Genomic DNA, 22,228 nt, shown 5'->3' with positions numbered 1-22,228 from the left:
TATAGGGTCTGTCTGTTTCAGCTTTGTCTAGAAAGCAAAGGAAGAGCCTGCCCTAAAAGAACTCTCTAGGGAGTGCAAACCTCAGAGATGCGGTATTTGGCCAGGGCGGGTGTGAAAGTGAGTGAGAGGGAGGAGAGGGGCGCTGCACAAGCACACACACCCCAGCCAAGGAGCAGAATGCCAGACTCTGGGTATCTAAAGTCCGCATTGACATATCTGGGAAGAAAAATCTAAAACTGTTCCATGTGTAGCTGTTCTGAATTGTGTTCTCAGGACACGAAAGTATCAGGGTGATAGGAAATCTTGAAAAGCAAGTGATGCCCAGCTCTCAGCCCCCAGCCCCTGTCCTTATCCAGAAGCTTCCTGTTGAGGGCCGGCTGGCTTCAATCTTGTCCACTTGGGCAGCCCCGTGGCTCAGCAGTTTAGCGTTGCCTTCAGCCCAGGGCGTGATCCTGGAGACCCAGGATCGACTCCTACGTCGGGCTCCCTGCATGGAGCCTGCTTGCTTCTCCCTCTGCCTGTGTCTCTGCACCCCCCCTCGAATAAATAAATAAAATCTTTAAAAAAAAATTTTCCACTCATCACCTCCCTGCAGAAGGGAGCAGGTGGCAGCTGCCGAGAGAGGTTCTCACAGTGCCGTGAAGCTGGATTCTCCTCTCTGCTTTCAGAAAATACCGTCAGACCAATCAGTGTCTTCACTGAACTTTGTATTGCCTGTTGTCTTTGCTTGCCCTGCCCTGGGATTACCTTAGTTGTGATCATTCTAAGAGGGAACCCCAGGCTGCTGCACTTGGTTATGCCCTGGGCCTGAGGGCCCCCGACATCCCACTTGGGTAAGTGCCTTTTGGGGACCTAGGAGTGGACTGGGCCGCTCTTCAGGGGGTGCTCACAGTGCCAGCCACGATCCCTTCCACGTGCACAGGACTGCAGTTACAAACCACTTCCCGCACAGGACTTCTCAGGGTTCCCGATACCCGGGGCCGCAGGCAGGGCACATCCTATCCTCACCTGGGAGACGCGGGGCCTGAGGCCCAGAGCAGGGAGGCGACTTGCCTAAGGCCGCACGGCCCGGGAGGGTGGGGCCCTCCAAGGCACAGGTCAGCTCCTGGGGCGGGCGGTCCCGAGCCGCAGAGAAGCCTAGAAGCCCTGCCGGCCTCTCCCACTAGGTGTCAGCAGCGCCTCATGGAAACTGTCTAAACTCCGCAAGGGCGCCCCGGGCAAACTCGCCGCTGGAGAAACCCGCTTCCGGCCGGCGCGTGCCCGGCAGCTCACTCCCGCCTGCTGCCCTGCGGGGAGGCGGGCGCCCCGAGGGGGCTAGACCAGGCCCTTCCGGCTTCCCTCTGCCCTAGTTCTTCACCCCCGCCCCTAGGTCTTTCCTGCGCAGCCGCGCGTCTGTGTCCCCAGCCAGGCCGTGTTCACTGCGTGCAGTGGCCCCCCTCGGTTGTTTATCTCGTAAAAGGCTTAGTGTGGGCATCACCTGGACGCTTACCCTAAGCCCTTTCCCCTCCCCCTCCCCCCAACCGCCCCCCCCCGCAGAATCAAGCCCTTCTTGCTCCCCGCACCCTCTGCAAACTTCAGTTCCTAGCGCCCCTCACCCCATCCCGTCGCTGTTTCACCCCCTCCTCTGAGCTCCTGAAGGGCTGGCTGAGTCTTACTCCAAGCTGAAGCCTGGTGCCTGGCGTGTAGCGTTTACTGAGCGGTGTTTATTGAAGCAAACCCCAAAGAACAGCTCAAGGTACACTGCGTTGGGAGTCAAAACCCCAGCAGTCCAGGCCCACTTCTGCCACTAGTTGGCTAAGTGATCGCTTCCCATCCCTGAACCTTGGTTTCCTCATTTGGGGAATCGGAATTTGGACTAAATGTCTAAGGGTCCTTAGAAATTGGATTCCTAGGGCGCCCGGGTGGCTCAGCGGTTGAGCGTCTGCCTCCGGCTCAGGGTGTGATCCCGGAGTCCCGGGATTGAGTCCCACATCGGGCTCCCTGCAGGAAGCCTGCTTCTCCCTCTGCCTGCGTCTCTGCCTCTCTCCTTCTGTGTCTCTCATGAATAAATAAAAACCTTTAAGGAAAAAAAATTAAAGACGTGCCACCCTGGCGCATCTGGGTTGCTCCCTACACTAAGCGTCTGCCTTTGGCTCAGGTCATGATCTCCAGGTCCTGGGGTGGAGCTCCACAGCTGGCTCCCTGATCAGCGACAAGTTGGCTTCTCCCTCTCCCTCTGTGATCTCCCTCAAATAAATACATAAAAATCTTTTAAAAAAAAAAAAGTGAATAAAGCCAAGTGAATGGTGTTTCCCAAGCATCACTTCAATCTTTTTTTTTTGCCAAAAATAGATTTATTTTTCAGAGAGCATGCCGGGTGTGGGGGGGGGGAGGGTCATGGCAGGACAATGGGAGAGGAATCTCCAGACTCCCAGCTGAGCATGGAGCCTGATATGGGACTGGATCCCAAGACCCTGAGACTGTGACCTGAGCCGAAATCAGGAGTTGGGAGGCCCAGCCAATGGAGCCACCCAGACGCCCCACATCATTTCAATCTTAAGAGCAGAGAGATGAGGGGGGATCAGCGGCCAGACCACCCCTGTCAGAGCTGGTATAAGAAAACACTTCTGGCTGATTGCACTTGCAAAAAAAATCAAGAGAAATACAGGCTACAAATCACCACTATAATCTTCAAGCTACAGTGTTTGTTTGGTTCACTCTTTGGCAGCAAAGTATAATAATGAGGCCACATTTGATAGCAGGTGCCACAGACAAGGGAGGCGAGTTATTCGGGCCCAAATGCTGAACCTGACCAACTGATTTCTGTCATTTTGTGGCCCTTCACTAGACAGGTCAGAATCCATTTAAGGAGATACTCTTAGTGGCTGATCCCCACCTAGAGTCACAGTAGACAGACAATAGACCTAAAGATCCAGAGACTTAGGGATAGATTAAGTGTCAATGTCTTCCACATCCTTATCTGTACTGCCTGCCCTCTTCCTCTCCAGAACTAGTTCTCCTAACAACTAAGGGAGGCCTGTGCACAGCTAAATGCAGACTAGAGGTGTATACAGTTTGAAATCACAAATGTGGCTTTCCTCGGTTTCATCACAGGACGGCACGATGTAAAGAAATGCTCAAAGTATGAACACCACCTCCCTCTTCTGTAAGCCCTGCCCTGCAGCATGAGTTCAATGGAGCGCATCCACTGCAGGTATTTTAGGCCACCAGCCCATCAAAGGTTAAAATAGATAAAAGATGTGAGATAGTGACTAACAATTTAGTTTTCTCACCTAGAGGTCCTGTGGTCACCTGGGGGGGGGGGTTCACACACACACACACACGGGGTATTACTGTCTCTCTAGGAGACAGACATTTTCAAATCTTTGTACTATTGGGTTATGTCTAGTGTTGAAATGCATCTTTTTTAAAGATTTTATTCATTTATTCATGAGAGACACAGGAGAGACAGAGACACAGGCAGAGGGAGAAGCAGGCTCCATGCAGGGAGCCCGATGTGGGACTCGATCCTGGGACCCCGGGATCACACCCTGGGCTGAAGGCAGACGCTCAACTGCTGAGCCACCCAGGGATCCCATGAACATGCAACTCTTTATTTCAAGTAGTCAGTACACTCGTTTGAATAAAATGATTGCTGTCACTGCTCTCCACTAAAACAAAAATCAACACTTCAGTGAATCCTGTGTTAGATGCAGAATGCATGAAAGTTGAAGGTACAATCTCAGTTTTAAAAGCATTCCACCTGGGGGCACCAGGCTGGCTCAGTGGGAAGAGCATGCGACTCGTGATGTCAGGGTCATGAGTCTGAACCCCACATTCGGTGTAAAGACTCGTGATCTCAGGGTTGTGAGTCTGAACCCCACATTCGGTGTAGAGATTACTTAAAAAATAATAATAATAAAAACCTAATAAAAGCATTCTACCTGGAATTTAACACAATAGGAATCATCCAGAAAAAGAACCAGAAAAAAAGGACTACTTTTTCTGTGTTCTCCTAGCAATCTCTGAAGGAATGATGTCTTTTTAAATACATTCCTATCTATTCCAATAGTAACAACTGCCATTTATGACACGTTGGGCAGTGGGCACAGGGACAGGTACTTGCTGAATAGAATAGATAGATAGAATATACCTATTCTATCTATAATTTTAAGCTTCAGTTGCCTTCTAGTTTTTTTTAAGGTGATAAACCCACATTGGGTGAATGGCTTGAGCTTGTATAGTACCCATGGAAAAAAAATAAAGCCTTAGATTTTACTTTTTGTTTTTATTATGTACTACATTAATACACTGCATAACCTTCTAGAAGGGGTAGATGAACCATAACCGAGGTATTTCTCATCAATCAGGAAAATGCTTCCTTAATCGATATTCTCCAAACCCTGAAAAATAGTATAAAAAGGAAAATGTGAGAATTCTGTTGCCACCACAGATGGACAAGTACAGACATACCTCAGAGATACTGTGGGGTCACTTCCAGACCACTGCAGTAAAGTGAGTCAAAGGACTCATTTTCAGTTGTCCAGTGCATATAAAAGTTATGTTTACATGATGCAGTAGTCTATTAACTGTGTGATAGCATATGTCTAAAAAAACAATGTACACACCTTAATTTTAAAGTTCTTTAGTGGGGGATCCCTGGGTGGCTCAGCGGTTTAGCGCCTGCCTTTGGCCCAGGGTGTGATCCTGGAGTCCCGGGATCAAGTCCCATGTCGGGCTTCCTGCATGGAGCCTGCTTCTCCCTCTGCCTGTGTCTCTGCCCCTCTCTGTCTCTTTCTACGTCTATCATGAATAAATAAATAAAATATTAAAAAAATAAAGTTCTTTAGTGCTAAAAAATGCTAACCATCATCTGAGTTTTCAGTGAGTCGTAAACACTGATTGCAGATCACCACAGCAAATAAAGTAATAACAAAAGGTTTGAAATATTTCGAGAATCACCAAAATGTGACACAGAGACATAAAGTGAGCAAACACCGTTGGAAAAATGGTGCCAACAGACTTGCTCCTTGCAGGGTTGCCCCAAACCTTCAATGTGTAAAAAACACAGCATCTGTAAAGGCCAAAAAAATGAGCTATGCCTGTACTCTTACTTCCAGTGTCAGCAAATGGCATTCTCTATTGAAGAAAGTACTTTCACATCCCACATTTCTCTAACTGCAACAATAAACTGAACTGAATTTTATAATCATCGAGGTAAAAAGAACAACCTATGATGATTTCTAGTCTCCATTTTCTGACAGCACCAAACATCCCTTGATATGTAAAGTCTCCCCGCTGCCAGCAGAATTAAGACCAAGTTACCATCTGGATCCTTCAGAGATTAAGGACAGTAAGGTAAAACCATCAAAAAAAAAGTAACAGCCACCCCGAGGAAGATACTATTAACCTCATTCTATTTTTTTTACAGATGAACAGATGGAGACTCAGCTTCAAAGTAAGGAAGGAAGGAGCAGAGACAGAACTCAAGGTCAGGGACCCCCAACTCCCTAACTCTTGCCCCACAAGCATGACACTGTTTATACCGAAGATTCACTCTCTCTGTACTTAGTTCACAACCAAATACTTCAGAAACTAGAGAGTAAAAGATTCATCAGGGATGACATTTCTTCCAAGTGTTAAATAACACAGTCCAGGTATTTTCTTTACGATTGCAGGCAGAACCGTCTTAAGAGAAATGAAAACTGCCTAGTCCTAGGAGCCACTCTATAGAAATTCTGATTTGGAATCTTCACTTTATCTCATATGGCCAGCTGATTCTGATGGTTATTCTTGGACCACACTGAGAAATACTGCTTCAGTTGAATAGATCTCTCAGCGTGTTCATTAGGTGATTCTCAAATAGCACTGTATGGAGAGGCAGATCAGCTAGGTTGGGTCCTTACAGTGTTATTTCATCACTCAGACCCTGTTTTCTCATCTATAAAATGAAATTAATAGGTTCACTGTGAATAATAAACAAGGAGAAAATATTAAAAACTACATTTTTTTTTTTTTTTACAAAAAATAACAGAGATGGACTCCTACATGATCTAAGAACATACTATCAGGTTTAATCATATGAAAATGCTACCGCTTGGCCATTTCTGACCTACAAAAACAGCAATTCCACAGGATTTAATAAAATTTAAAATCATAGTAATCATAGTAATACCATATGGTATTGGGTGCAGGAACTGGTAAACTCAATGGAGTATAAAAGAGGGTATTCACGAAAGAAGATCATGTGAATGTGGAAGTTTAGTTTACTAGAATGGTATTTCAAATAAAAAGTGGATTGTTGTATAGGTGGATAATTGTGACAACTGACTATCCTGGAAAAAAGTTAAATCCTGTGATTTCACATTATACCCCCAAAATGACCTGTAGATGGGTCAAAGCACTAAATGTAAAATAATAATAATTGGAAAAATCTTGAGTAGTGAAGCCATTTGTAAGACATAAAACCCAAAATCCTGAATGACAAAATATGATAAACTGAGCACCAAAATTAAAAACTATCTGACGAAAGACATCATAAAGAAGACAGAATGGTCAAAAAGATTTGCCCCATATAAAACAGACAAAAGATTAATAACCATAATAAAGAACCCCCATAAAAAACAGCAACAGAACAGGCAAAGCCCATATGTAGACAATCCACAGAATAAAAAATACAAATGATTATTAAGACAAGACAAATGCAAATTAAATTAGCTCTGTAAAACATCTGGCAAAGCATTACCAGAACCCATCTCAACCCTGACAGATGATTAGTATCAAAGCCATCTTACCTTTGACACATAGTAACGATTAACTCCAGAGACTCGCCTATCTCTTTGCATCAAACTCCACTGATATGGATAATAGGCAACCCTTTTTTCCTACAATTAAAAGAAATTATTATTGCACAATGTTTATGAAAATGAATGACCCAACAGAGAGCTATCAGAACTTAGAAGTGACACCCTAGAAAAATGGGATCATCATTGAAACAAAAACCAAATTAAGAGCAGATCCTAAACATTTTTTTTATTGAAGTTCGATTTGCCAACATGAGAACAGATCCTAAATAAGATCGGCCTATTAAACTTCAAAATTAGGATGGTAACCATGAGTTCTTATACTTTCTATTTTAACCAGCGCCTGTTTTTTTTCCTTCCTTCTTCCCTCCCACCTCCGTTTCCCTCCTACCCCCCCCCGTTTTAAAGACGTGACTATTTGTTTCCTTTTGGGACCCCAATGAGAAGAAACAACAGCGATAGATCACACGTGAAGATCACAAAACCAGAAAGCAAATACATTATAACCTGTAGTCAAGCGATAACGTGAAGGGCTAGGAGGAGAGGAAAGTTACGGTCCTGATGTGAAAAGCAGGATCTTGCGGCAAATTCCTAAAGGCTTGGGAAAAAGGGTGGGGAATAAAAAATGTCAAGGTAAAAACTTAATTAAGGGTAGGGAGGCTAAAGGCCGAGAAGCTACCAAGATGTGGATGTGAGAAATTACAATTTTAAAAAAAAGGATCAGAGATCCGAGGGAGTGCAGGCAAGACTAAAGCGACGCCCAGGAGTTGGCCCACCTTCTCATCTACCTTTCCAGTTCCCAAACCTGCTCTGCCCACTCTTCACCCAACAACTAGCTGCTTCTTGCTAGAGTAGAATGTGGTTTCTGTCGGGTTTCGTTCCGCAAGCCTCCGCTTTTAGGCGACACGAAGACAGCTCGACAGCTCCTCCGGACCCCAGTGGCCTCCCACCGCCCGTTTTGTAACGCCAGTCCGCGGAGTCGGCCGTCGGGCCGGAGAGGCCGCCTTACCTTGCCCCCGTTAGTGAACCTGTGGATGTGCGCCGTGGCTATGCCGGGGATGACCAAGCACACGGCCATGACGCCGATCCCTGGCAGAATCTCGAACCACATCGCACCGCGGTTGGCAGGGCCAAACCCTTCCTTCCCCACCCCTAGCAAAGGTGACCGCGCCTCGGCTCCTTCCCAGTAGGCTCCGCGGCGGCCTCCCTGCGGGGCGGGGCCACGCACGCCCCCGGGAGGAAGCGACGGGGGCCGGCGGGGCTCAAGAGTGGCGCGCGCTCGCACCTTGGCGTTTTCGTCCTCCCGCAGTCAGCTTCGGGCCGCCCAGTTTGCTCCGGGTGGCGGCCGAGCGCACTACGTTCTGTGACGTGAAGAGGCCCCGCGTGGCCGAGCGCGCCATTGCCTTCTGGAGCTCCAGACGCTAAGATGGCAGAACAACTTTCTCCGGGAAAGACCACAGACCAGGTGTGCACCTTCCTCTTTAAAAAGCCTGGTGGACGAAAAGGGGCTGCAGGCCGCAGAAAGCGCCCGGTCTGCGACCAGGAGCCTGGAGACAGCAGCAGCAGCGACGAAGGCAGCACTGTGGTTCGCCCCGAAAAGAAGCGGGCGATCCACAATCCAATGATACAGAAGACTCGTGGCAGTGGTAAACAGAAGGCGGCTTACGGCGACTTGAGCAGCGAGGAGGAGGACGAAAAGGGGGAGGAGAACGAGTCCGAGAGTCTTGGCGTGGTATACAAGTCCACCCGCTCGGCAAAACCCGTGGGACCGGAGGATATGGGGGCGACTGCTGTCTACGAGCTAGACACGGAGAAGGAGCGTGACGCACAAGCCATCTTTGAGCGCAGCCAGAAGATCCAGGAGGAGCTGAGGGGCAAGGAAGATGACAAGATCTACCGGGGAATCAATAATTATCAGAAATACATGAAGCCCAAGGATACGTCTATGGGCAATGCATCCTCCGGGATGGTGAGGAAGGGCCCCATCCGAGCTCCCGAGCATCTACGTGCCACCGTGCGCTGGGATTACCAGCCTGACATTTGTAAGGACTACAAGGAGACTGGCTTTTGCGGCTTCGGAGACAGCTGCAAGTTCCTCCATGACCGTTCAGATTACAAGCACGGGTGGCAGATTGAACGTGAGCTTGATGAGGGTCGCTATGGTGTCTATGAGGACGAAAACTATGAAGTGGGAAGCGATGATGAGGAAATACCATTCAAGTGTTTCATCTGTCGCCAGACCTTCCAGAATCCAGTTGTCACCAAGTGCAGGCATTATTTCTGCGAGAGCTGTGCACTGCAGCATTTCCGCACCACCCCTCGCTGCTATGTCTGTGACCAGCAGACCAATGGCGTCTTCAATCCAGCGAAAGAATTGATTGCTAAATTGGAGAAGCATCGAGCTGCAGAAGAGGGTGGTGCTTCCGATTTCCCAGAAGACCCCGATGAGGGTCCAATCCCCATCACTTAATTTTCCTGTTATTCTCACACCTCAAAATAAATCTTCTGTTTGGAAATCTTAATTCATCGTGTCCTTCCTTTCTAGAGAAAGTGAAAGGAAAAGGCGGGTGGTGTAGTGGGGTCCTGGATGGACGGCTTGTAAAGCCTCCAGGTAGGTACAGTCTGGATTTTTACCTGTTATATATGCTGCCTGGGTGTAACATAACCTTTCAGAAACCTTTGGCATAAATTCAGGGGATGGGAGAAGTTCGTCAAAAGAGCTAGCTAGAATTTGCTTAAAGTCAAGCAGTAATTGAAAGCAAGAACTGAACCTATTATATCACATTTCTGTATCACTTAATAGTTTAGGAAAGTACCTCCATGCATTAGCTCGATTGCAAGCCTGTACTACTTCGAAGCCGGCCCCAGTTAAGCTGTGCGTTTGGGGGGTGGGGGTGAGTGGGAGAATTGTTGGGGGGGGGAGCTAGTAGACAGCACCCGAATGCATGTATGGGAAATGGTCCTTGCTCTCTTTAAAAGCACAATAAATAAATAAATAATAATAATAATAATAATAATAATAATAAAAGCACCATAGGTAGCCACCCTTCCATGAATGATTGAGAAGGCTTATGCTATGCTGCCCAGTATGATAGCCACTAGCTTCATGTGGCAGTTGAGTACCTGAAATGGGGCTGGTAGCCACTGTATTGGACCCTGAAATTCTGGACTGAACTTGTAAGCCAAATTCAGAGGGCAAAACCCTTGCATTTGATAATCCACTGTCTGAAACTGTGTTCTCACAGACTGTAAGACAGCTGATCATGTTAACCTATGTGCCTGTCTTCCCAACGAGTTTGTGAAGTTCTCAGTGACTAACCCAGGGCCTGGCACATAACAAAAAAATAAACCCAGAGATGTTTAGAAAGGGATATTGGGGCCAAAGCCTTGAATCCAGGCTGAGGAGCTTTGACTATATCCTGTAGGTAATGAGATAGCAGAGGTTTAGGGAGGGCAACACAATCAGACTTTTTTTTTTTAATGTTACTGTGGTTGCAGGCTATCGGATAGATTACAGGAAAATGGAAGACAAGAGGCAGGGAGGCTGGTTAGACCAAATGATGAATAAATTTTTATTGATCTGATTAGTATTTGTCCTGATCCCAGGACACAGATGCAATAATAAGTTGTGGGTTAGAGTTTTTAAATTTACTCATTAATCCACTCAAATATATTCTCTGAGCACCTCTTCTGTGTCAGGCACTGTGCTTGGCATAGAGGATATTAGCAAACAAGATAGACGGAGCTAGACATCAAACAGTGACAGGTGTGGGGCATCTGAGTGGCTCAGTTGGATAAGCATCTGACTTTTTTTTAAAGATTTTATTTATTTATTCATGAGAGACACAGAGAGAGAGGCAGAGACACAGGCAGAGGGAGAAGCAGGCTCCATGCAGGGAGCCCGATATGGGACTCAATCCCGGCACTCTGGGATCACACCCTGAGCCAAAAGTAGATGATCAACCGCTGAGCCACCCAGGCGTCCCAAGCATCTGACTCTTGATTTTGGCTCAGGTCATGATCGCAGCCTCCCAGCTCAGAAGAGATCTGCTTGAGCAGTTTAGCGCCTGTCTTCAGCCAGGGTGTGATCCTGGAGTCCCAGGATCGAGTCCCACATCGGGCTCCCTGCATGGAGCCTGCTTCTCCCTCTGCCTATGTCTCTGCCTCTCTTTCTGTGTCTCTCATGAATAAATAAATAAAATCTTAAAAAAAAGAAATATCTTCAAGTCAAAGGGAAAAAACCTGGTTGCTAGGTAAAGAATACATTGGGGCAGGAGGGTCAAGGGATGAAGCAGAGTGATCCATTAGAAGGCTACTGCTATTGTCCAGGTGAGAGATGATATTGGCTCAAATCAGGTAGTGGTAAGAAGGGGTCAGATTCTGGATGCATTCTGAAGGTGGGCTAGATATGGGGTATTACAAAGAGAAGAGTCAAGGTAATTCCAAGATTTTTTACCTGAGCAACCAGGTGGAAGGTGGTACCATTTCCTGAGATGGAAAGATGCACATACAGAAAAGCACATAAAACACAACTTTGCAGAATAACAAGTTATTATATAGGAACACTTGCATAACTACCACCTTGGTCAATAAATGCAAAACCGATGACACTCAAGAACCACGTACGCTCTCCAAATTACACCTCTCTACCCCCAAACACAGAAGTAACCTCTATGATGACTTTTACGGTAATCACTCCTTTTTTTTTTTTCTGTTGACCCCACCTTCCTCTTTAAAGATTTTTTTATTCATTTGACAAAGACAGCGAGCTAGCACAGAGGGAGCTTCAGCAAGGAGAGGGAGAAGCAGGCTCCCCGCTGAGCAGGGAGCCCAGTGTGGGGTTCAATCCCAGGACCCCGGGATCATGACCTGAGCTGAAGGCAGATGCTTAACCGACTGAGCCACCCAGGTGCCCCTCTGCCTTCCTCTTTAGCTATTTATCTCTCCTTCCCTCTCACCAAACCAAGAATAATGTATAGAGCATGTCTTTCGTTTTTCATCTCCCATTTACTCTTTTTTGTAACAGCTTTATTGAGATAAAATTCCTATCTCAGTGTGAATATATTCAGTCACCATTTTAAAGTATACACGAGTGGCTTTTAGTATATTCACAAGGCTGTGCAACCATCACCAACCACTAAATAACTGATTAACATTTTCATAATGTATAGAATTGTTAAATCACTATATTGTACACCTAAAACTAATATAGCACCGTAATTATTCTAGAATTTTAAAAAAATTTTCAACACCCCAAAAAGAAACATATACCCATTAGCGGTCACTCTCCATCATTCCCCCTTATGTCCCACCCTTCACCAGTAACCACTAATCTGTCTCTATATTACCCTTTTCTGGACAGTTCATATCAGTGGAATCATATACTACATGGCATTTTGTTACTGCCTGATTTCACTAAGCATGTTTTCAAGGTTGATTCATGTTGCAGCATGTATCAATACTTTTCTTAATATGGCTGAATAATACTCCATTGTGTGGACATACTACATTTGGTTCATTCATTCACCAGTTGATGGACATTTGGATTGTTTCCACATTTTGGCTATCATGAATAATGATGCTATGAACATTCATGTACACATTTTCATGTGGACATAAGTTTCTGTTTCTCTTGGGAAGATACCTAGGATCAGAAATGCTAAGTCACATGGTAACTCTATTTATTATTGTATTTATTATTACTATTATTGTTATTATTGTAGGCTCTACACCCAGCATGGAGCCCAACGTGGGGTTTGAACTCACCCCAAGATCAAGACCTGACTGAGCCATCCAGGCACCCCTGTTTAACTTTTTTTTCCCCGTTTAACATTTTTTAAAACATTTTTTTCTTAAGTGAAATTCACATAATATAAAATTAACCAGTTTAAAGTGAACAACCGGGCATCTGGGTGGCTCAGTTGCTTAAGCGTCTGACTCTATTTTGGCTCAGGTCATGATCTCAAGGTCGTGAGACTGAGCCCCACATTGGGCTCTGTGCTCAATGCAGAGTCTGCTTGTCCCTCTCCATCTGCACTCCGCCCCAACACCCTGTGGCTTGCTCTCTCTCTCACACACACAAATGAATAAATAAAATCTTAAAGTGAACAATTCAGTGGCATTCAATAGATTCACAGTGTTGTGAAACTATCACCTATACATATATCCAAAACATTTTCATCACCCCCACAGAAAACTCTACCCATTAAGCAAATGTTCCTCAAATATTCCTCATGTTCTCCTCCCCACATCCCCTGGCAACCACCAATCTGCATTCTGTTTCTATGGATTCAGCCATTTGAAATATTTCATATAAACATAATAATACGATATGTAATCTTTTGTGTCTGGCTTCTTTCACTTAACAATGTTTTCAAGGTTCATCCACATTGTAGCATGTTTCAGAACTTCATTTTTGAGGCTGAATAATATTCCTTTATCTGTATAAACATCAATTTTCTTTTTAGCCACTTATCTGTTGATGGACATTTGTGCATTTTCCACCTTTTGGCTATTGTGAAGAGTGCTACTCTGAAAATCGGTGTACATATATTTACTTGAGCACTTGTTTAAATTCCTCTGAGTATTCACCCACGAGTGGAATTCCTGGGTCATTATGTTAAAGCCATATTTAACTTTTTGAAGAACTGCCAAATTGTTTTCCACAGAAGCTGCACCATTTTACATTCCCACCAGCTATAGAAGAGGGCTCTAATTTCTCCAAATCTTTGCTGACATTTGTTATTTTCCCTTTTTTAAAAATTTTAATTTATTTATTCATGAGAGGGGAAGAGACACAGGCAGAGGGAGAAGCAGGCTCCCTGTGGGAAGCCTGATGTGGGACTTGATCCCAGGACCCCAGGATCACAACCTGAGTTGAAGGCAGATGCTTAACCACTGAGCCACCCAGGTGCCTGTATTATCCCTTTTTAGTCATCCCAGTACATGTGAAGTACCACAGTTCGGATTTGGGCTTCCCTTATGACTAATGACAATATATGCAAGTATTTTCTCCAATTCTGTGGAGTTTTTTACTTTCTTTCTGGTATTCTTTGTTTTTTTTAAGATTTATTTATTTATTCATGAGAAACACACAGAGAGGCAGGAGCCTGACATGGGACTTAATCCAGAGCTGAAGGCAGCGCTAAACTGCTGAGCCACAGGCTGCCCTGTTTTTTTTTTAAATGTTTTTTTTTTTAAATTTATTCAGGCATCCCGAAATTAAAACGTCTTGTAGGAGGATCCCTGGGTGGCTCAGCGGTTTGGTGCCTGCCTTCGGCCTGGGGTGTGGTCCTGGGGTCCCGGGATCGGTCCTGCATTGGGCTCCTTGCATGGAACCTGCTTCTCCCTCTGCCTGTGTCTCTGCCTCTCTCTGTGTCTCTCATTAATAAATAAATAGAATCTTAAAAAAAATAAAACTTATTGTGTTTCAAAGAATACCAAAAAGGACACCTGGGTGGATCAGCGGTTGAGTGTCCGCCTTCAGCTCAGGGTGTGATCCCAAGGTCCTGGGATTGAGTCTCATACTGGGCTCCTGTGGGGAGCCTGCTTCTCCCTCTGCCTATTTTTGTGTCTCTCATGAATAAATAAAAAAGTTTTTTTTTAAAAAAAAGTTTTTTTTAATTGGGAAATGTAAGTAAGCCTTCCTACTATTTTGGATATTCTGGATCTCTTATAATTCTTTATGAATTTTTTAATCAGCATAATTTCCACAAATAAATTAGGGGAGATTCTGATAGAGATTGCATTGAACCTATACAACAACTTAATAATACTAATATTAATTTTCTGATCAATGAACACAGGGTGTTTTTCTATTTGTTTTGTCTTTCTAAGATTTTGAGAGAGAGAGAGAAAGAGCAATCATGTGCACACGTGTGCATGAGCAGGGGAGGGGCAGTGGGAGAGGGAGGAGCAGACTTCCCACTGAGCAGGGAGCCTGATGTGGTTGATCCTAGGACTCCAAGACCATCACCTGAGCCCAAGGCAGACACTTAACCAACTGAGCCACCCAGGCTCCCCTCTATTCATTTTAATCTTTAATTTCTTTTGCATTTTTAGTGTTCAGATTATAAGTACTGGACTTCCTTTATTAGCTTTATTCTTATTTTTCTATATTATTTTTCTAAAGATTTTTATTTATTTATTTGAGAGGGAGAGAGCACCAGTGAGCAAAGTGAGGAGAGGGGCAGAGGGAGCAGACTCCCCACTGAGTGGGGAACCCAATGTAGGGCTCTATACCAGGACCCTGAAATCATGATCTGAGCTAAAATCAAGAGTCAGATGCCTGACTGAGCCACACAGGTGCCCCTATTCACATTTTTTGAGTTATTTCCCTAATGGCAGCTGTAGGGCTTACCATACATTTCTTTATGTATCATATTCAGCTTCAGATTTATACTAATTCCAGTGAGATATACAATATTATTCCTATATATCTCTATTCCCTTGTGCCCCCCTTTTGTAAGATTTTATTTATTTATTCATGAGAGGCACACAGAGAAAGAGGCAGAGACACAGGCAGAGGGAGAAGCAGGCCCCATGCAGGGAGCCTGATGTGGGACTAGATCCTAGGACCGTGGGATCATGACCCGAGCCAAAGGCAGATGTTCAACAGCTGAGCCACCCAGGCATCCCCCTTGTGCCCCTTTTTGTGATATTGTTAAAAATATTACATCTAGGGGATCCCTGGGTGGCTCAGCGGTTTGGCGCCTGTCTTCAGCCCAGGACGTGATCCTGGAGACCCGGGATCAAGTCCCATGTCGGGCTCCTTGCATGGAGCCTGCTTCTCCTTCTACCTGTGTCTCTGCCTCTCTCTCTCTCTCTCTCTCTCTCTCTCTGAATAAATAAATAAAATCTTTAAAAAATATATTACATCTATAAATGTTACAAACTGAACAATACACTGTTATATTTTATATAATTTTATGACTTTTAAAGGAGCTAAGGGAAGAAAGGAGAACAAGTATATATATATATTTTAAAGATTTTATTTATCCATGAGAGACACAGAGAGAGAGGCAGAAGCCATAGGCAGAGAGAAGCAGGCTCCATGCAGGAAGCCTGATGTGGGACTCGATCCTGGGACTCCAGGATCATGCCCTGAGCCAAAGGCAGATGTTCAACCACTGAGCCACCCAAGCATTCCCCCCCCATTTTTTTTTAAAGGAGAGTAAGTATATTTATACCTTGTCTTTAGTAACCTTCTTATTGATCATTTCTGACTCTCTTTATTCTGGTAGGTTTGAGTTGTCATCTGAAGTCATTTAGTCAAGCCAATACATCTTTGCCCCACCTACCTCCTTTGTGCTGTAACTGGCAAATGTATTAGATTTCTATATGTTAGAGGCCCAACAATCCATTATTTTTAAAAAAGATTTTATTTATTTACTTGAGAGAGAGAGAAAGCATGAGCAGGGGGAGGGGGAGGGGCAGAGGAAGAAGACGACTCCCCGCTGAGTAGGGAGCCAGATGTAGGGCTGGATCCCAGGACCCCGGGATCATGACCTGAGCTGAAGGCAGATGCTTAACCAACTGAGCCACCCAAGCGTCCCCCCAACAATCCATTATATACATATTATTTTATACAGTTACTATTTAAATCAGTTAAGAGGGGATGCCTGGGTGCCTCAGCAGTTGAGTATCTGCCTTTGGCTCAGGGTGTGATCCCAGAGTTCCAGGATCAAGTCCCACAGCAGGCTCTCTGCATGGAGCCTGCTTCTCCCTCTACCTGTGTCTCTGCCTCTCTCTCTCTCTCTGTCTCTCATGAATAAATAAATAAAATCTTAAAAAAATAATAAAAGGTTATATGAGGCCTTAACGAGGATCGGTCACATATCCAGTCCAGAGGGTCTCAACAACACATTCTCAACACTGTGTCCTTCAAATGGCTCAGACTTTAGGCAGAATGTACATTCCAAAGACAGTCATCCAAAGACAACTCCAATTGCCTGGGTCCAGCTCACTCAGCTCACAAGTCAACTTGCAGTAATACCCTCAATGAGCTCCTCTAACAATTTCCTTTACCTGTGGTTCTTTGGTTTTGGTATGGATCTGAATTAATGTCTGAGATCACTTTATTTCAGCCTGAACTGCTTTACTATATCTTGTAAGGTGGGCCCTAATCCAACGAAAGTGGTGTCCTTATAAGACCAGGAAATTTGGAAGCAAAACAAACACTAGGGGGCACCTGTACACAGAGAAACAACCACAGGAAGAACAGTGAAAGGTGGTCCTCTGCAAGCCAAGGAGAGAGGCCTCAGAAGTAACCAAACTTGCTGATACCTTGATCTTGGATTTCTGGCCTCCAGAATTGTGAGAAAATAAATGTATGTTGCTTAAACCACCCAGTCTGTGGCATTTTGTTATGGCAGCCCTAGCAAACTAATCTAAGCTCCTATAGTGAATTTTTCATTTCAGTTACTGTACTTTACAATTCTAGAATTTCCATTTGGTTCTTATTCTTATATAATTTCTATCTATTATATTTTCTTCTTTTTAAAAATCTATTTTATTGAATTACATTGTCAGAGTACCTTTCTTTAATTATGGTTTCCTTTATTTCCTTTAATCTATTTAAAATGGCTATTTAAAATTTTTTTTAAGATTTTATTTATTTATTTGAAGGAGAGGGAGAGAGCACAGTGGGGAGGAGCAGAGGAAGAAGAAGCAGGATCCCTGCTGAGCAGGAAGCCCAATGCAGGGCTCAATCCTAGGACCCTGGGATCAGACCTGAGCTGAATGCAGACATTTAACCGAGTAAGCCACCCAGGCGCCCATACTTTGTCTTTTTTTTTTAAGTTTTATGTATTTGAGTAATCTATACACCCAAGTGGGGCTTGAACTCACCACTCTGAGATCAAGAGTCACATAGTCTTCCAACTGAGCCAGCCAGGTGCCCCTAAAATGGCTACTTTGAAGTCTTTGTTAAGCATGACACCTGGGGGTATCCCTGGGTGGCTCAGCGGTTTAGCGCCTGCCTTTGTCCCAGGGCGCCTGCCTTTGTCCCAGGGCGAGATCCTGGAGTCCTGGGATCGAGTCCAATGTAGGGCTCCCGGCATGGAGCCTGCTTCTCCCTCTGCCTGTGTCTCTGCCTCTCTCTCTATGTCTATCATAAATAAATAAATAAAATCTTTTAAAAAAATAAATGACACCTGGTGGGCGCCTGAGTGGCTCAGAGGTTGAGCATCTGCCTTTGGCTTAGGTCGATGATCCCGGGGTCTTGGGATCAAGTGCCGCATCAGGCTCCCTGCAGGGAGCCTACTTCTGCCTAAGTTTCAGTTTCTCTGTCTCTCATGAATAAATAAATAAAATCTTAAAAAAAAAAGAATTGAATCTCTGGTCTCTAACTAAAAGAATGGACTTTAAAATACATACATGCAGGGCAGCCTGGGTGGCTCAGCAGTTTAGCGCTTGCCTTCTGCCCAGGGCATGATCCTGGAGTCCCAGGATCGAGTCCCACGTTGGGCTCCCTGCATGGAGCCTGCTTCTCCCCCTGCCTGTGTCTCTGCCTCTTTCTCTCTGGATCTTTCATGAATAAATAAATAAAATCTTTAAAAAATAAAATAAATAAAATACGTACATACACACAATACCTGGTTACTCTCACAGGTGGTTTTTGTTACTTGCTTTTCCATACCTGAAGCCCCACCCCCCTGTATGGGTTATACTTTCCTGTTTCTTTCTTTCTTTATTCATGAGAGACACACAGAGAGAGGCAGAGGGAGAAGCAGGCTCCATGCAGGGAACCCGCTGTGGGACTTGATCCCAATCCCAGATCCCAGGATCATGCCCTGAGCCAAAGGCGGCTCAACCACTGAGCCACTCAGGCATCCCAACTCTCCTGTTTCTTTGCATATCATATCTGTTGGAAACTGGATATTTTACGTCATGTACTGACTCTTAATAAAGGTTCCCCGCCCCCTCTTTCATGTTCGTTATTTGTAGTAACTGGCTGGATTATTTAAGTCTGTTCTTGCTACCACCCTTCCCACCAGCCACAAACACACCCTTGTTAAGCCTATTATGTTGTTTATCAAGGGGTGTGGCCTTTGGTGTGCCCACAGTCACCCTGAGACAACTGGTTTTGACAGGCTTCTCTTTGCCTCTTTTCCTGACTCCCCCCCAAATGTTAAACTCCACTAACTGCAGGATGATTGCTCTATTGTTTTCAACAATGCCCTGGGGGCATAAATTGTGGGATAGACTAATTCAATCAAACTACAATTCCTTAGAAGGAACAGTTCCAGAAGTCAGTGTTAGATTTGTTTTGACCCATGGAGGGCTCCTCCCGGCTGTCTCTACCCATTTCTCTTGCAGATTAACTGGCCTACAGTTTAGTTTGTATCTCCACTAAATCTACCAATCTCCCAATGGCTTTTCACCCACAATCACCATTGTTTTTGAGAATATCCTTAAATTTGGGAGCACCTGACCAGCTTAGTTGGTAGAGCAAGCAACTCTTGATCTCCGGTTGTGACTCTGAGTCCCAAGTTGGGGGTAGAGTTTACTAAAAAAAAAAAAAAAAAAAAAAAAAAAAGGCAAGGGCACCTGGGTGACTCAGTTAAGTGTCTGCCTTCAGTTCAGGTCATGATCCCAGGGTCCTGAATAGAGCCCTGCTTTTGGCTCCCTGCTCAGTGGGGAGCCTGCTTCTCCCTCTCCCCTCTGCTCTTGCTCTCTTGCTCTTTCTCCCTCAAATAAATAAATAAAACTTTAAAAAAGGCATTACAGAGAATATCCTTAAGCTTAAATTTTCTCATCCTATGTTGCCATTGCCAATGAAGTCAGTTCTTCTGGGACGATATTAGGAGCTGTTTGTGACCTACTCCCCCAAGGAAAAATCTCCAAGCCAAGACAAACGAGTTGGGGGAAAGATGAATGACTTGCCTCTCAATGAAATCACCCCTTTAAGGACCTGAGTGCTAGGAGGGAGAGGGGCAGTAGCCTCAGGTTTTCTCAGTGAGGAACCACTTTACCACCCAAGACAGGGTGATCAGGGTCCTAGTATTGTCAGCACCATGCTTGTAGCTGGTGTGCAGGGCTGCAAGAGCATCTCACTGCAGGGGTCCCAAACCGACCAGGCTTGGCCACTCACTACTGATAAAATCCAAAGGCAGAGAAATGTGTAGTAGTGAAAAAGAAAGGAATTTATCTTAGTGAGGCCAAAACCAGGAAGACAGCAGACTAGTGTCTCAAAGACTGTCTCTAAAGTGCTGAAAATAAAAAAAATAATTAAAAAAAAAATAAAGTGCTGAAAATACTCCCACATTTGTTAGGAAAATGTGGGGCAAAGGTGGGTGGTTACTTGCAGGTAGGCGGTGAAGGTCACATCCATCATTATCATGGAGTCAATCATGGGCGAGGTCTTGCTGGCTCAGGGCAGTCTGCATGTTGGGGTGAGAGAGGTGTTAGGTGTTAGGATGATGTGAAGGTTTTCACCCAAGCAACTGGAAGGATGGAGATGGCATTAACAGATCTGGGAGATGTTGGGGGAGAGGCTCAGGAGGACTTCATTCTGGCTGTGTTAAGTTTGCCAGGCCTATTAGACCTCCAAAAAGGGAGCTGTCTAGGATGCCACTGGATCTGTCTGTCAGGAACCCAGAGGAAAGTTCCGGGCAACAGGTGTCCTTGCAGATAGAGTGTTTAAAGACCTAAAACTGAATGAGCTCCTTGAGGAAATGAATGCACAGAGAGGCAGTTGATGGCCCTAGCCCCACGGCTCTCCAACCTCCACATTCTAGATGATGGAGAGGAGCCAGCAGAAGGCAAGGACTTTTGAGATCAAAGAGAAATCAGGAGAGTTTGGTGTCCCAGAAGCCAAGGGAAACAAGTGTGGTAAGGAAGACAGAGTGATTGACTAAGCCAGATGCCATTGAGAGGTCCAGTAAGGTAAGTACTCACCACTGGATTTGACAGCAGGAAGGGAGGCCATCGATGACCCTGGCAAGTATGGATCTTGAGGCTTGGAAGCAGGGTGAACTCTATTGAAGTGAGTTCAAAAGGCAGTGGGAAGTAAGGAATTTGAGACTGTTATATTTTGGCTCTCTTCACTGTCTCATTCCCCTATAATTCATCCTGGAAACTGCCTCTAAAATGCAAATCTCATCATTCAACTCTGCTGTCTAAAATCCTTCAGTGATAGTTGAAACAAGATTGACAAAATACAAATAATTGTTTTTATTTCGGCCTCTTTATTTTGTTCCATCAGTCTTAATGTGTCTGCCAGGTTTTTTTAAAAAAAAGATTTTATTAAAAAAAAAGATTTTAAGTAATCTCTACATTCAATGTGGGGCTCAAACCCACAACCCTGATATCAAGAGTCACATGCTCCACCAACTAGGCCAGCCAGGCACCCCCACTGAGACTTTAATAGGGATTGCACTGACTCTGTAGATTGCTTTGGATAATATGGATATTTTAACAATATTCTTCCAATCCATTACCATGTGATATCTTTCCAATTATTTGTATCTTCAATTTCATCAGTATCAGTGTTTTGTAGTTTTCAGTGTACAAGTCTTTTACCTCCTTAGTTAAGTGTATACGTGAGTTTTTATTTCTTTGATGGTATCATAAAATGGGATTGTTTCCCTAATTTCCTTTTCAGATAGGTCATTGTTAGCATATAGAAATGCAACTGATTTTTATATATGTCAATTCTGTATCCTGCAACTTTACTGAATTAGGGTGCCAAAAATACTCAATGGGGAGTGGATAGTGTTCCCAGTGTTGTTGGGAAAACTGGACAGCCACGTGCAAAAGATTAAAATTGGACCTCTATCTTGTACCATACACAGAATCAACTCAACATGATTAATGACTTAAATATAAGACTTGAAACTGTAAAACTCCTAAAAGAAAATATAGGAGATAACATCGTGACATTAGTCTTAAAAACGATTTCATGGGTATGACACTAAAAGGACAGGCATCAAAAATTAAGATAAACACAAGTGGGACTACATTAAACTCAAAGACTTCTGTACAACAAAGGAAACCATCAACTGGGTGAAAAAGCTACCTAAGGAAGGAATGGGAGAGAATATTTGCAAACTATATCTCATAAATGGTAAATTTCCAAAATATATAAAGAAATTGTATAACTCAATAGTAAAAAAACCACATCTAAATTAATAACCCAACTAAAAAATGGGCGAATGACTTGATTAGACATTTATCAAAGATACACAAATGGCCAAAAGATTTATAAAAAGAAACACAACAACACTAATCATCAGGAAAATGCAAATCAAACCATAATATCACCTCAAACCTGTTAGGATAGCTATTAACACCAATAACACCAAGTGTTGATTGGCAAGGATGTGGAGAAACTGGAACCCTTGTACACTGCCAATGTAGCTGGTAAGGAAAACAGTATGGAAGTTATTTAGAAAATTAAAATAGAACTACCATATGATCAGAAAACTTACTTCTGGGTATGTATC

General features: G+C 44.3%; 2 protein-coding genes across 2 annotated transcripts; one reads left to right on the top strand and one right to left on the bottom strand.

The window, feature by feature from the left end:
* Nucleotides 1–4,247: 4,247 nt before the first annotated feature.
* NDUFA1 (NADH:ubiquinone oxidoreductase subunit A1) lies at nt 4,248–7,981 on the bottom strand. Its single transcript, XM_055338346.1, has 3 exons — nt 7,792–7,981; nt 6,774–6,863; nt 4,248–4,382 (listed from the first exon to the last, which is right to left on the bottom strand). The coding sequence occupies exons 1-3, from the start codon at nt 7,891–7,893 to the stop codon at nt 4,362–4,364; spliced, it is 213 nt and encodes a 70-aa protein (XP_055194321.1). The 5' UTR covers nt 7,894–7,981; the 3' UTR covers nt 4,248–4,361.
* Nucleotides 7,982–8,083: 102 nt separating this feature from the next.
* Nucleotides 8,084–9,304, top strand: RNF113A (ring finger protein 113A). The gene has a single exon (XM_055338345.1). It carries the CDS (start codon nt 8,209–8,211, stop codon nt 9,250–9,252), a length of 1,044 nt encoding a protein of 347 aa, XP_055194320.1. The 5' UTR covers nt 8,084–8,208; the 3' UTR covers nt 9,253–9,304.
* The last annotated feature ends 12,924 nt before the right edge of the window (nt 9,305–22,228 follow it).

Source organism: Nyctereutes procyonoides, unplaced genomic scaffold (genome assembly GCF_905146905.1).
Source record: "Nyctereutes procyonoides isolate TBG_1078 unplaced genomic scaffold, NYPRO_anot_genome, whole genome shotgun sequence".
NCBI lineage: Eukaryota > Metazoa > Chordata > Mammalia > Carnivora > Canidae > Nyctereutes > Nyctereutes procyonoides.
The sequence above is the reverse complement of the archived record's forward strand: the minus strand, read 5'-3'. Positions and strand labels throughout refer to the sequence as shown.

Excerpts from the sequence above, each read along its gene's own strand:
- NDUFA1 (XM_055338346.1), bottom strand. The coding sequence starts at position 7,893 with ATGTGGTTCGAGATTCTGCCAGGGATCGGCGTCATGGCCGTGTGCTTG. Across the intron at positions 6,864-7,791 it reads GGTTCACTAACGGGGGCAAG|GAAAAAAGGGTTGCCTATTA; the intron begins GTAAGGCGGCCT and ends TTTTAATTGTAG. Across the intron at positions 4,383-6,773 it reads ATCGTTACTATGTGTCAAAG|GGTTTGGAGAATATCGATTA; the intron begins GTAAGATGGCTT and ends ACTATTTTTCAG.
- RNF113A (XM_055338345.1), top strand. The coding sequence starts at position 8,209 with ATGGCAGAACAACTTTCTCCGGGAAAGACCACAGACCAGGTGTGCACC.